The sequence below is a fragment of the Pipra filicauda genome, unplaced genomic scaffold (genome assembly GCF_003945595.2).
Source record: "Pipra filicauda isolate LSUMZ 115617 unplaced genomic scaffold, ASM394559v2 scaffold2_size9829703_pilon, whole genome shotgun sequence".
Classification (NCBI taxonomy): domain Eukaryota; kingdom Metazoa; phylum Chordata; class Aves; order Passeriformes; family Pipridae; genus Pipra; species Pipra filicauda.
Genome location: NW_024104421.1, coordinates 3,636,882 through 3,649,998, shown reverse-complemented (window position 1 = coordinate 3,649,998; position 13,117 = coordinate 3,636,882). Strand labels below are relative to the sequence as shown.

The 13,117-nt window shown below is 37.2% G+C and overlaps 1 protein-coding gene across 13 annotated transcripts in view; it reads left to right on the top strand.

The window, feature by feature from the left end:
- The window catches only part of ERC1 (ELKS/RAB6-interacting/CAST family member 1), a 288,797-nt gene that overhangs the window by 89,341 nt on the left and 186,339 nt on the right, over positions 1 to 13,117 (top strand). For all 13 annotated transcript variants that reach the window (XM_039383120.1, XM_039383129.1, XM_039383128.1 and 10 more), the window contains one exon: positions 630 to 797. In XM_039383120.1, coding sequence (XP_039239054.1) covers positions 630 to 797 — 168 coding nt within the window. The remainder of the gene's footprint in view (positions 1 to 629; positions 798 to 13,117) is intronic.

Sequence of the window (13,117 nt, the reverse complement as noted above, 5' to 3'; positions counted from 1 at the left end):
CCATTTTATCTCTAATATAAGACTGCATCGTGTGGAAAAGGCATGTTGCATATAAACTATTATGTTGCTTTTTAAGCCAAAATATTCTTAGCCATCCTAAGGTAACCTCTTCCCATGTTTTGATCTGTAGTTGCTGCAAAGAACTCTGCTTTCGTTACCTCCAGGCTCAACTAGTATTCTGATAAAACCTAGAATATAAAGTGACTGTTACTAAGAGTCAGTATTTAAATCTCTGAGTATTAGTGATGTTTCAGATAAAGGGCTCAGTTTCCCTACGTATGAGAGAACTTCTCAACAACACATTGTGTTGGCTTCTACTTTGAGGAAAAAAAATTCCAGGCTTGTATGTTACAAGGGTGAGGTATGTGAGAAGTACAATTTGAGATTTTCCAAGCAGGAGCGTTAGTCTCGTATAGTTTGGAAATAAAACAGTTGTTTATTTTTACTGTTTGGTCTCCTGCCACTTGTGATAACTGTTTTATCACAATCTTATATATGTTGAATCCTTAAAGGGGTGTTAGATTTCTGAATCTGTTTGTAATACTTCCCCTGTGGAAGTGTGGTTTTACTTTTCTAAAATTCTCTCCTTCAGTGCTAAACAAACCCTGTTTCTGCATTTCCAAATCTAGGTGGATGCATTACGATTGCGTCTGGAAGAGAAGGAGACTATGCTAAATAAGAAGACAAAGCAGATTCAGGAGATGGCAGAGGAGAAGGGGACTCAAGCAGGAGAGATCCATGACCTCAAGGACATGTTAGAGGTGAAGGAACGCAAAGTTAATGTTCTTCAGAAGAAGGTAAGAATGTAGAGGTCTCCGTCAGATACACACCTCTGATGCATCTCGATTTCCAAGTCTGTCAAAAAGTCTGTGCTAGAATTTACATTTTGGATATTGAGTCCATTCGTGTAATGGGAATCTGGTGAATGATGAATTTCAGTTTGAAATTTTGATAAAAAAATAGAAAGAATTCAAAGCAGAGGCTGTTGCCTTTCAGTGGTTGTGTGTGCTACTTCTGCTTCCACTGGGCTATTTATTAACAATGACTGATGTATCTGTGTGAGGGCACATCATCTGAAAAATCAATCTTTTCACACCCACCACCTTACCAAAGCTACACTGGTTTGAAGCACAGAGCACTGGCTGACTATAACTTCAGTATGTGACTAAATGAGTGAGGAGATGATGTATCAGTAGAAGCAGTTAGGATGATTTCTCTGTAACTTACTGAGGAAAGTTCAGGAAGAACTTTGTATAACTTTCATTAGAAATGTTGTTTTATCATACTTAATATTTCATGGGAACTGCTAGAATAGGATAATCAGGGTTCAGACTATCCTTCATATCTTTCTGGATAAGAAAATGGAGACCTTATCAGTGAAATGGGGGAGGTCTGGGTAAGGAGAAGTAGACCCTGTCAGAGCAATTAGAGAGGTTTCCCAAAGGGCATTGAGTCCTGGGGCAGTGAACATCGTTATAGATGATTGTTGGCAAATTGCACACAATATATCCCAATTTTCTGCCACGTGTGGTAAAAAGAGAGAAATGCATGTATCACGATAAATTTTAAAGAATATTTTTTTCTCTCTATCTTTAGAGAAGCTGCTTTTAGAGCTTTTATTAAATGTATTAGGCTGTAAATATGAGTGTTTTTTGGTTTATTTTTTTCCCTAGACCTTTAAACAATTCTGTGGAATTCTCATGATATTAATAGTTCAGAATATTGATTAATTTCTAACTCCTGGCCAATGCCTTTTCTTCTTGTACATAACCATGAATCATGAGGGTTTAGGTCATGTTCAGGTCTGTTACAGCAAACGTCGTGTGGGAATGAAAGTCCAGGCATGGACTTAAGCCATAAATAAGTCATTAATAATTCTAGAGCAGAGCTCTAATTCCCAGTCTTCATGGGCTCATTTTTTTGACTGTTCGTCTTTTTAGAAACACTTACAGATTTCTGATTTTTGTGCTGTACTTTCTCTTTGTTTTCAAAATTGGCCATGCACACGCCAACCATAGATTGAGATCCCAGCTGAATGTTTAACCAGGAAGTGAGGAATCTGACATTTGCGTAAATGTTAAATGTCAGTGAGGGTGTTTTACTTCCATTTACTCTTACACTGTTTTTTCACACGTTTTCTTACTCGCTTTATTTGACACTTGAGAATGACCTTTCATTAGATCATTTATAGGCAGTGCTAAAGATTCTCTTTTTACCCTTTTTTTAATACTAGTTTTTTCGAGACCACTGTAATGCATATTAAGACAGTTTCATCTTGTATCTTCTTGCATCTGGCCTGTTTTTTGAGGTTTGTTTGTTGCTGCTTCCAGGTATAAGTACCTGGTCTCTTCAGACTGGAAAGTAAGGACCCAGGCTTCTAGATGTAAAGGCTTTCAGGTCTTGGTCTTCTAGACAGCTCAGCTGAGGATAACACTGCCATAATAAATTGCAATTTGTGGTGTTCTCTAAATCTTTCTCTGTGCTTCTTAAACAAAAAAACCCTCACTCAAAACCATAGAATCAAACCATCATAGAATGCTTTGCGTTAGAAGGGACCTTAAAGATCATCTAGTTCCAATCCTGCTGCTGCGGGTGGGGAACCTTCCACTTGACGAGGTTGCTCAAAGCCCCACCCAACTTGGCATTGAACGCTTCCAGGGATGGGACATCCACAGCTTCTCTGGGCAACCTGTTCCATATAAAAACCATAAAACCTGTCTGTAAAAAAATATGTATTTCCTGCTGCTAACTAGAATCGCAGAGATTTGAATGAGCTTTAGCCTCCAAGTTGCTGGAAGCATTTCCTTTGACATGAACAGTTAAATTGTGAGGGTTGTAAATTCAAAGATTAATTTTTCAGTTTCTATGACTAACAAACCTAGTGAAGAATCCAGCTGACAATTCTGGAGGTTCATGGTGCAATATGGAATTTCTTTTTACTTAAATAAACAGGGCTTTGCATTTTTCTTGTTCTCTTTAGCATTTTTCCACAGAAAAGCAGAGCTTGAGACAACACCTAAGGAAGGACTGATCTGATTTTTTGATACATATTACTGTGGAAGTTATGAGAACTTGCATAAAATGTTTCACGTGCTAGGGAAAAATGATGAAGTCTCATTTTTATCTGGTATATATGCCTGCCATTTTTTGACTTCACAAATAGCTAATTCTGCCCCTTGTCTGCAACTTTAGAAGCCTCTAGTTCCTCTCATGTAAATTTTTTTCTCTTAATGCTTGTAAACAGTGATTTACTTTTTCTTTCTTTGCATTTCTAGAGTGCATTTTCTTATTAAAGTGCACAGCTTGTTTTCTGCTTTATCCAAGTGCTGTCTTTCAGACCTTCTGGGACAGTTCAGAATTTTATTGTCATTAAAAAAATATGCAGTCTTTAAACTTTTACCTCCATGCATGATAGTTTTTTTTCCTCCCTCTGATTATAAACTGGTATGTTCAGACAGATCAGGTTTTAACCTGTATATTCCAGTTGAAGAACTGAAGGTACAGTTTAAAGTATCTTCAGAGGTCACAGACATCATAATAGTTTATTTGAGGTTTTTTTTACTGTCTTAGTTATCTGATAGTAAATGTTTGTTTTAAGTTAATCCACATGATTTAAATGGTACTCAGGCATTTTAACTGAATACAGTGAAGGACTATGGAAGGCTTGTGGTACAAAAAACGCCTTTTTTTTATAGTGTTAAGTAATATTTCTCTATGGATATTCGGAATCAGCAGTTATGAGAAGGAACAGGGGACAGGTGTTGGCATGTTGAAGGAATTTATAAAAATTAAGAATTGGATTAGTAGATACTATTCAATCATTTTTTACCACATACTCTTCCCTCAACAGGTACTCAGATTGGAGGATATTTTTGAAGTTCGATTCTAGTCAACTAAATTTTGCACACTAATATTTTTTTAATGCTCAGTAAAAAGAAAATTTCTAGCAAAAGCTAAAATGGTAAAGATTTGAAAAGAAAATAATTTATTAAAAAATCATTAGCTTGCAAAACTTACCCATTTAGAAGCTGTTTACTTCTTTTGAAATTTAGAGAGGTTGGCTGTACTAGTGATGTAGCCATAGTCAATTGGGTATTTGGACCTCATATATTTTTTTATTTTCTGTGACTCTTTTAGATATGTAATCACCTATTCTGATGATACTGACAAGGAATTTTTTGGTGTGGTGCCCAAAACTATCCCAAGTGCTATCCTAAGTTGCTACAATTCCTGTTGTTGAAACACAAATGTTTTAAAATGCACCCTTTACTGTTGGGTCTCTGTTTGGATTCATTGACAGAGGCCACTGCGTGGTTTGTTTTATGAACCATTATTTTCATTGTATTGATTAAAGGTGGTGAACTAGAAAGTATACTTTTAGGTCATTCAAAAATCAAGATGAAGAAAATCATGACAGTTTACTGGCTGATTAGAGAACAGTTAAAAGACACAGAAGAAGATTATGAACAACAAAGATCTGAAAAATTAACATTACAATTGGCATCATTACTGATACCCAGTAGGCACCAAAATACATTTTCCAGGTTGCTGAGGAAACCACATGCTTCCCATTTTAAATTCTGGAATCTTTCCAGCTCTAAGCTCATACAGTGATGCTGCTTGATAGCACCTTTATTTTATACAATAGAAGTAGGGCAAATGCTAGAAATTTGGAGACTTTGGCTTTATGTCTGAAAATTTAATGCAAAAACTTAGTTTCACGGAGCTTCAGGATTAATTTTTTTTCTCATTTCATTGAAAATAAATCTTGCATAAAATCTCATTTTAAGTTGTTAGAACTCAAGGCAAGGGGAGAGTGTCTCTGATAATAAAACAGGGACCATGCTGGGCAAATTTGAAATCTGAACCTGAAAAACCTTAAATGGTGCTTTTTTACTCTCTTTGCCACATCTGTCTATCTGTGCTGGTAGACAAGGATGAAGAGTAATGAGGAAAAAAAATCAATACATTGCAATCAAAGCATTTTATAGAAATAGCATTTGGGACACAAGATAAGTAACAGTACCCTGAAAGAAAAAAAAAAAAGCAAGCAGTGAATCAATCACCCTGTGCTTTTGGGATAGGTCATGTTTTGTCTTGGGGAGGGGGGTTAACACTCCCTTCTTTGTGCAATGCAGCTGCAGGCAAATAAAATGCAAGTTTTAGTTTCTGAACATAGCAGTGTTTTTGGCAGCTCCCCATGTGCTATGTGATAATTGACCTGCGATAAAGGAAGAACACAGATTTATTTTTTCTTTGGTGGCTGTGCTGACTTGTTTAGCTAGAATTTGGGAAGATTCCAAATGCTCCTGTACTTTTGGATAAGAAACATTGCGTTTCTCCACAGGAAATAAATGTCCTCTGCTTTTCAAAAAGCTTAGAAATCAAAATAAATATCTGATGCTTATTGATAAGAAGTACTGTGTGGCAGGAGAGAGGGGCTACAAATAAAATTTATAACTCAGTTCTTTGAATTTAATAGTGATCATAGTTGCTACAATAGCAGTGTTGGTTTAGTATTCATAACTTCTGAAGTTTGGTGTTTGTACGTTAGAGATTGTTTTCTTTCTATTCCCTATTTCCTCATCTGTGAAGTAAATTTACCTCCTGTGGCAGCTCTTCTGCTCCAAGCTTGAAGACAAGGAAATGCATTTTCAAACATGTAATTCAGTTTATGATAGTTTCATCCTCCCGGGTGTGACCTTGAACTTGACTATCAGATGAAAGAATATATGGTTTTCTAAGAATTAATGAAATGCAGGATGGACTGTGAGATATCCCTTTGAGACTCTCTATGTTGACATTTAGTGCTTTAAAGTCCTGTAGTGCACACACTGTAGGCAGTGGCTCATTCAGACCTGCAAAGTGTGTCCAAGTCTCTGGTTGGGCAAACTATACAGCAAAGAACAAAGCCAGACTGTCCCAACAAAGGTGGTCTGTGGGTATGCATGTGGCCTCCTGTTTCAGACTGGATGATTCTTTTTCTCTGTAACATACCTGTGGGAAAGCTTATGCTCTGCTGTTAGGTGCTTCAATCATGAACATTTAAGGAGGAGCACTACAGAGGATCATAATAGTCTGCTCATCAGAGCTTCTGCAGGGAGGTAGAAGGAAGATATGCTGGACTTTCTGCTCAGGTAGAGCTGATTAAATCGGTACTTTTCTTCAGGAACTCTGGGGCTTATCAGTGCAAATACAAGAGTATTCCTGTAAGTATCTCTCTCTGTCAGAAAAAGCCATGCTTCCGCTCCTTTCTCTCCAGGTCTCAAGGCGTGCCACTGAGCTGGTTCCAAACTCCGTTCTGAGACTTCAAACACCACAAAAAAGACCAAACATCCCCACAGGCCTGTGCCAGCTTCTTTATTAAATCTGACAGACATGACCTCAAAGATGTGTCCTGTAGGGTCATGATATACTTGTATCTCTGTGTCCCTGAAGGGATATCAGACCTCTGCTGCTGCTGCTTTTTCTTTCATTCAGGCCTTTCTGTTACAGGCTTGCTGACAACCACTGAACATAACAAAATTGAAACTCGTGGCTTTTAGAAATTTTGAGAAGCTGTTTTAATTTGTTACCCTGTCACTCCAAGATGCTACAGTCACTTCTGTTTTCACCAGTATACTTAGCCACCAGCGTGCTTGTAACAAATGTGGATAGAGCCTTTCCCAAATCTTCGTTTGCGAAGCCTAGCCATGATGATTATCTTCAGTTAGAGGAATAATAGGAAAAATTAGATTGCCTTTTAAACCCTCATCTCTATCAAAATACTACTAGCTAAAATCTTGTGGTAGCAATGAAAGTGCCAAAGAAGACTGGAGAGGCTTTATTATACGAGTTCAAATCCAACATAATTATCCTGTGAGATTTTTTTAATTTCTGCCATTCAGGTAGGAGATTAGTTGTTTAATTTCCACATGGAAAATGAGGACACAACACAGAATTTATTTTCACTTTACAGTGAGCCATGGCCACTTCAAAAGTAAGGTCCTTTACCCCTCAATTTTGACTTTTCAGTTCTCTGAGAATCCATTGAGACCTTTTAGAATAATTGCAGTCCAGCTCAGGTGACATGGTGTGTCTTTTTTTTTTTACTTCTATGAATGTACAGCTAATAATATTAGAGCAGGGGAATAACCCAGTTTCTTCATGCCACTTTTCAGCTCTTTGCTAGTTTAGTTTTGAGGGTGGCTTATAACCATACAGATCTTGGAGTTTGTTACAGCAACTTTGGGTTCAGTGTCAGCAAGGTCCCTTCCATCTGCGGGGAGGCTTTAGCTTGTGAGATTTGATATCTTTGATTCTTTCTGAGCCATATAATAACATACACTTCTCTGGAATCCTAAAATGTCCACAGACTTAGCTTGAAACAGTATTTTCAATGGCAGACAGTACACAGTTTATGGGTGCTGGTAGAGGTGACAGTGTGTTCTCCCAAGGACTGACAAGAGGAATATACTTTCGATCTTCTTGCCTAATCCAGATCAGTCATGGCAGATAACTTGTAGCTTGAAGTGTACTCCAGCATTCTCATTGTAAGGGCTTTTACTTTCCAAAGGAACATGGATTTCACAGTGTTAAGTCGGGCACTGATGCGGCCCTCACCAGTGAGTTCATAGCCTAGAGCAACAGGTATCATATTTAGGTTCTAATGCAGTACATGATCACTTGTATTAATTGGTGAAATTCCCTTTTTTTTGTTGAATACTTCATGCTTAGTTATTGAAAACAACAAATCACCCTCTGAGCACTCTTGACACTATTATGAGGAGTTTTAATTGTGTTTTGTCATTAAACCAGAAGTCAGAGGCTTAGTACAGTAGTCCCAAGCACAGACTTGTACTGCTGAAGAATGCTGTAAGATATTTCTGCATTGAACATCAACAGAGGAAGCCTGAGACTTTCTTTTCCTGAGTTCTTTTTTCAGTGCATGTATGGTTTTATGGCAAATAGTCTTCACAGAATCATAGAATGATTTGAGGTTGGAAAAGACCTCTAGAGGTCATCTTGTCAACCTGCCTGCTCAAGCAGGGCTATACAGACTCAGTTGCCTAGGACCGTGTCCAGTCAGCTTTTGAGTAGGGTTGCATAAGAACAGCTTTTTATTACATTTCAGAGCAGTGGAATCTGTGAGTGAATTTACTGATAGATGCTGAACATGCACTGAAAGATTGTTTAGAAAATTATGTGGGCCACCTAAACTAGTGGAGGAGGCATAAGTTAAATTTGAAAAATTGGTTTTACATATAACAAATTTTATGCTATTGCAGTAAATTTTAGTGCACAGTTATGACTGCTACTGCAGCAGTTGTGGCAGAGGAACCTACTGAATTCAAAATAAGTGTTTATGCCTGCCTTTGTTATAATTCAAAATTTGTAAGTGGAGAATGTGCTACTTTATTTTTATATTATCCCTTTTTTACTTGGAGCATTTTGTGATACCACAATAAAAATAAAAACATCTGGATTATATGTAACATATGTACCTGTATTCCCAGATGTATGGTAATATTCTTTGAAAAAGTCAAAAGTTGCTCTGATGTGTGTGAATGATAGCAAGTCGGTTTATTATTTTGTGATCTACTAATGTAAGGAACATTCTCTCCATTTATATTGATGTTATTAAAGAATCTTGCCTGTTGACTTTAGTAACTGAAGTGCTTGATTGTTTCTTTTCTCAAGTAATGGATATCTACTTGTCCTTGTAGATCAGTAGGCTCAAACAAAGAAGGAAAACAGGACTGTGAGGTTAATGATGCTAGTTCTGTAGCTCAGCTTTTGTAGCCCGAAAATGTGGGGTTTTAAACTGATGCACACTGCTGTAATAGTGTCACAGAAGACTGATAGCAATAGCAAAGTTACCAGAAAACTCCACTGGTGTTTCTGGTATTATCTGTACTCCAGCATTCCAGAAAACTGAAACCACAACCCAGCAGATCTGTCATGTACGGAAGGAACCTTCTTTTTTTAGTATCCCTCAAAGAGGAGCAGTCATCTTAATACTATGTCCTCCTTGTGCCTTGAGATAACCTCCTGATTGGCAAGATGGAACATTACTCATAGGTAGGGGGACTGACAAATTCTGGTTTCTTGAAGGGATCTGGGAAAACAGCCAACTGTGGGGCCTCTTGCCTTCATTATAAATTAAACGTGTAGTTTTCCTGGCAAGATAAAGCTAATGAGCTTTGTTGGTGCATTCACTGTCGTGCAAGACAAATACAAACTTCCCTATGATTGAAGAGGCAGGAAAAGCAAGAGCGTGTGCCATTTTTGGGGTTGCTTACATCAGTCTTCCTCACAAGGCTTTTCATTGCTCTCTGGGTTCTAAGACTTCACAGTTTCCAGCCCTTTGGTCACCAGGCGTTTTCTGCCCCTGGGGGTTTTGTCTGAGCTGTGTCTGGAACAGACATTAGTGACTGCGTTAGCCAACTCGGGGATCTTCACCAGAACAAGGAAGGAGTGATTTTTCTGCTTAAATCAATAGTTTCCTGGATTCGAGAGTGAATTTTGAATCCACTAGGCTAGACAGACTTCTAGGCTGGGTCTCTGCATAATATTTATGCAGTCATTGGGACTGTCCAAAGGCACAAGCATATGAATGGCTTTCAAGTCCGTGATTTCACTTATCCAAGGGATAAGAAAGCTGTTCAGTATGGAGTAGTGTCACCAGAAGAAATTAAGGTCCCTTTGTCCCAGAATAGTATACATTTGATTTTTGGGATGCTCCTCTGCGTGATGAAGGGTTTACATATCTTCCAGCAAAGATGGCAGAGAATGGCTTTAAACACAGAACTTCTGGATAAAGAGGACCGTTCTCTGTCCCTTCCAACCATTATATTCTACAGACATTGCAGTGCTGATTTGCCTAAAGCAACCTGTAGTATAAAGTGGGAAAGAATATAACCAAATGGTGGTACTAAGTTAATATATTAGGTTCTTAAATTATTTTTTTTGAGCATGGACTACTAAAGAATTTTTAGATTTTGATATTTTGCCTATTGTGTTGTGAATTCTCTAAGAGCAGGGATAGCTAACTACTGAAGAATACACACACACACACACACACACTTTCATGTTTAGTATTTACAGTATGACTTCCTAATCCCTTCCTATTCATCACTCCATAGTCTTTCTAGGAGAATGAATCAGGACAATCACAGTTGACTGACCGTGTTTTACACTGGGATTAGAAGCATCCCTCCTTTCCAGAGCTCTCCCCTCTGGGTTAGGACAGTTTTACTTTACAGTATATCTTTGATCATAATAAATGAGTTATTTGGACAAAGTAATTCAGTGTCTGCATCGAAATCTAATTTAAAATCTTTGTTCAAGTTGTACAGCCTTCTGCTTGAGTGATCCTAAATGCTAATGTAAATGGAGTTTAGTTTGCTGTGAGGATTTCCTTTATAATCAACATTAAATCCTGTGTTCCCATCCTATCCTATCCATTCACCTGCCTCAATGGTTGGTCTTTTCTGCTCCCTGATTTCCATGCTTGGGTATCTCAGTGCTCTGAGGAGTTAAGCCTTTCCTTTCTTCATGTCTTTTCTTGCCACCTTTTTTTCTGTAATGAGGGTGTGATATATAACACACACAACTGTGTCTCTCTCAGGGGTGTGTCAGTAGTTACAGTATCCTTACTCTGTGTAGAACCAAAATCAAAATATAAAGCAAATCAGGAAAATATCATCAGTGTTCCTGAGTATATGAGAGAAAGTTGCCACTGAGGGAGGAGTGTTTCACAATAATCGTCAATGAAATACTGTACTTGGTTTATCCAAGTAAAGAAATTTAATTGTTAATAGAGGAAGTTTTTCACTTGACAGTTTTTAAATGTTATATAACCTTGTGATCCTTGAGTATTCTAAAAGCAATGTCACAACTTCTTAGTTTTGTTCTGCTTCTTACAAAGCAGAAAATCCGATCTAATTTAACAATTACTGGGTCCAATTTTTTCCCTTGTTTTATCAGCCTTGCACAATGAAGTAGTTTTGGTTTTCCTTATTTTGAACACTTGGGAACCATCATTATGAAAATACTTCAATATAAGTATTTGTATTTTTTCTGTAATTAACTTTGCTAAGTCAAATCCATGCACATTTATTGTCTAAGTCTTTTCTGAGACTTGGAACAGGAGCGAGCAGATATCCCCAAAATAGTTGGGTGTTCAATCCATTTGTGCTTGGTAGGTTGTATGAGTAAAACTTTGGAAAACATACTCACAGATTGCTTCATAATGTCAGGGCACAGCTGAAAGGAGAATTAGCGTGATGTTATTCTGCGTGGTTAGGCTGGGATTTCAACAAAATGGATGTTATTCATAACTAGATTGTGAAATAAATTACCAGATGATTTCAGTTGTGGTTCTCAGTATGATGACATTCTAACATATATGAAATAAATGGGTAATATATAAACTTAGTGTTTCAATGAAGAGGAGAAGCAGCGTCTAAATGAATTTGTTTTGTTATTTGTGATAGCAGTGTTTTGTTGGGGATTACTGTTGGGAATGAAAGTACTACGCTCAAGTTGGAACCAACAGATTACCTTAATGAACAACCAAGGTTGAAGTCTTGGTGGTGGATAATGGATGCATTCTCTTACCTGATGAATATCACCAAAACAAGGGGTCATCCAGTGAAGCTGTAAGATAAACCAGTGATAGGAATTTTAATGGGTGATGCAATGAACCATATGCATCTAACCAACTGGCTCACATATTGCAAAATCAAATCTCTTATGACCAGCTTTTTTACTTTTGTTATTTAATTGCATTTTACATAAAGAAAGTATTGTCCATTCATGTTAAAACCTGTGTGCTTTGAGACATAGCCAGTATCAGTGGGTTAGAAAGTGTCTGGCCCTCACATCAAAACCCTCTCTTGTATTGAACAGTGTTCCATGAGAGGATTTTATGATTCTAAGACTCTGCTTTTGACTAGCTTAGGCTATTGATATTATTGAACCTCCTCAGAATGAAGCAATTTCTTAACTGAATTTAACTGGTTTACAGCTGTCTAAGGATGTGAGTCATTGCTCATACGTAATTTTTTCTAGGCAAGTGCTTTGGAGCTGACACAATGCTTAAGAACAACATATACATTGGCTCCCTTCAAAATGTGAATTTCAGGACGTTTATGAACTCAAAAATCAGGAGGGTTTTTTCTTTTTTTTTTTTTTCTCCCCCTGATTTGAATTGTGTTGGAGTATCTTCAGAAGCTTGTCAGGAAAATGTCTCTCAGTGTCAGTTTTCAGAAAAAGCAAACTTCAGTGACAGGATTGCATTAGGTTCAAAGGAAATTCATACTATTTACTAGCAGGGCAAAAAGATTGCAAACATGATAGTAATATTCTGAGAATATGCCTTGAAACATCTGGTTTAAATACAGTTTGTTATAGGGAATACGACAGTACAGAAAAAAATCTTTATTATTTAGAAGATACTAGAATTACAATTCACTTTATGGTGACTGTTCTTGTTAAGTTCTGCTTTACAGTGATCTCTCAGCAAACTGGTGCTACCAGAGGATGATTAGGTATGCAAAAGAAAGGAGGACAAAAGGAAACAAAGGGATAGAAATAAATGTCCTTAGAGATTATGTAAACATAGATGAACTGTTTTTCTGGCTGGTATGGATCTACTTGCAAAGCAACCTTATTTGAAAGGCAATAGAAAGAGAATATTCTTTTGTAACAGTGTCAGATTTTTGTTGTTCCTTCACCAGTGGTACAAAATAATTAACTGTTTGTACAAGTTAAGTCAATTTTTGTTGTCTCAGCACTTTTTTCTGCACACCATTCTTTTCTCAAGTCAACTTGATTGCAAAGTTAGGTCAGGAATAAAGCTTTAATTTCATGAGGTATCCTGCAATTCGTAGGTACTTTTTTAAGCTTTTTTTCTCTGCATACAAGTTGCTTCCTTTTGAAGCAGTAACAACGTGCCTGTTTGTGATCTGTACATTTATTAGATAATTTAAGGTTTTATTTTCAGTGGAAATCACAAAGATAAATTCTTTGTGCTTTCTAAGCTGCATAGCAACACAATGCTTTATTTGTAAAGCTGAACAGTGTAGATCTTCATGCCGATTTCAAAGGACTTTTTGGAGACCGGGAGACTGAA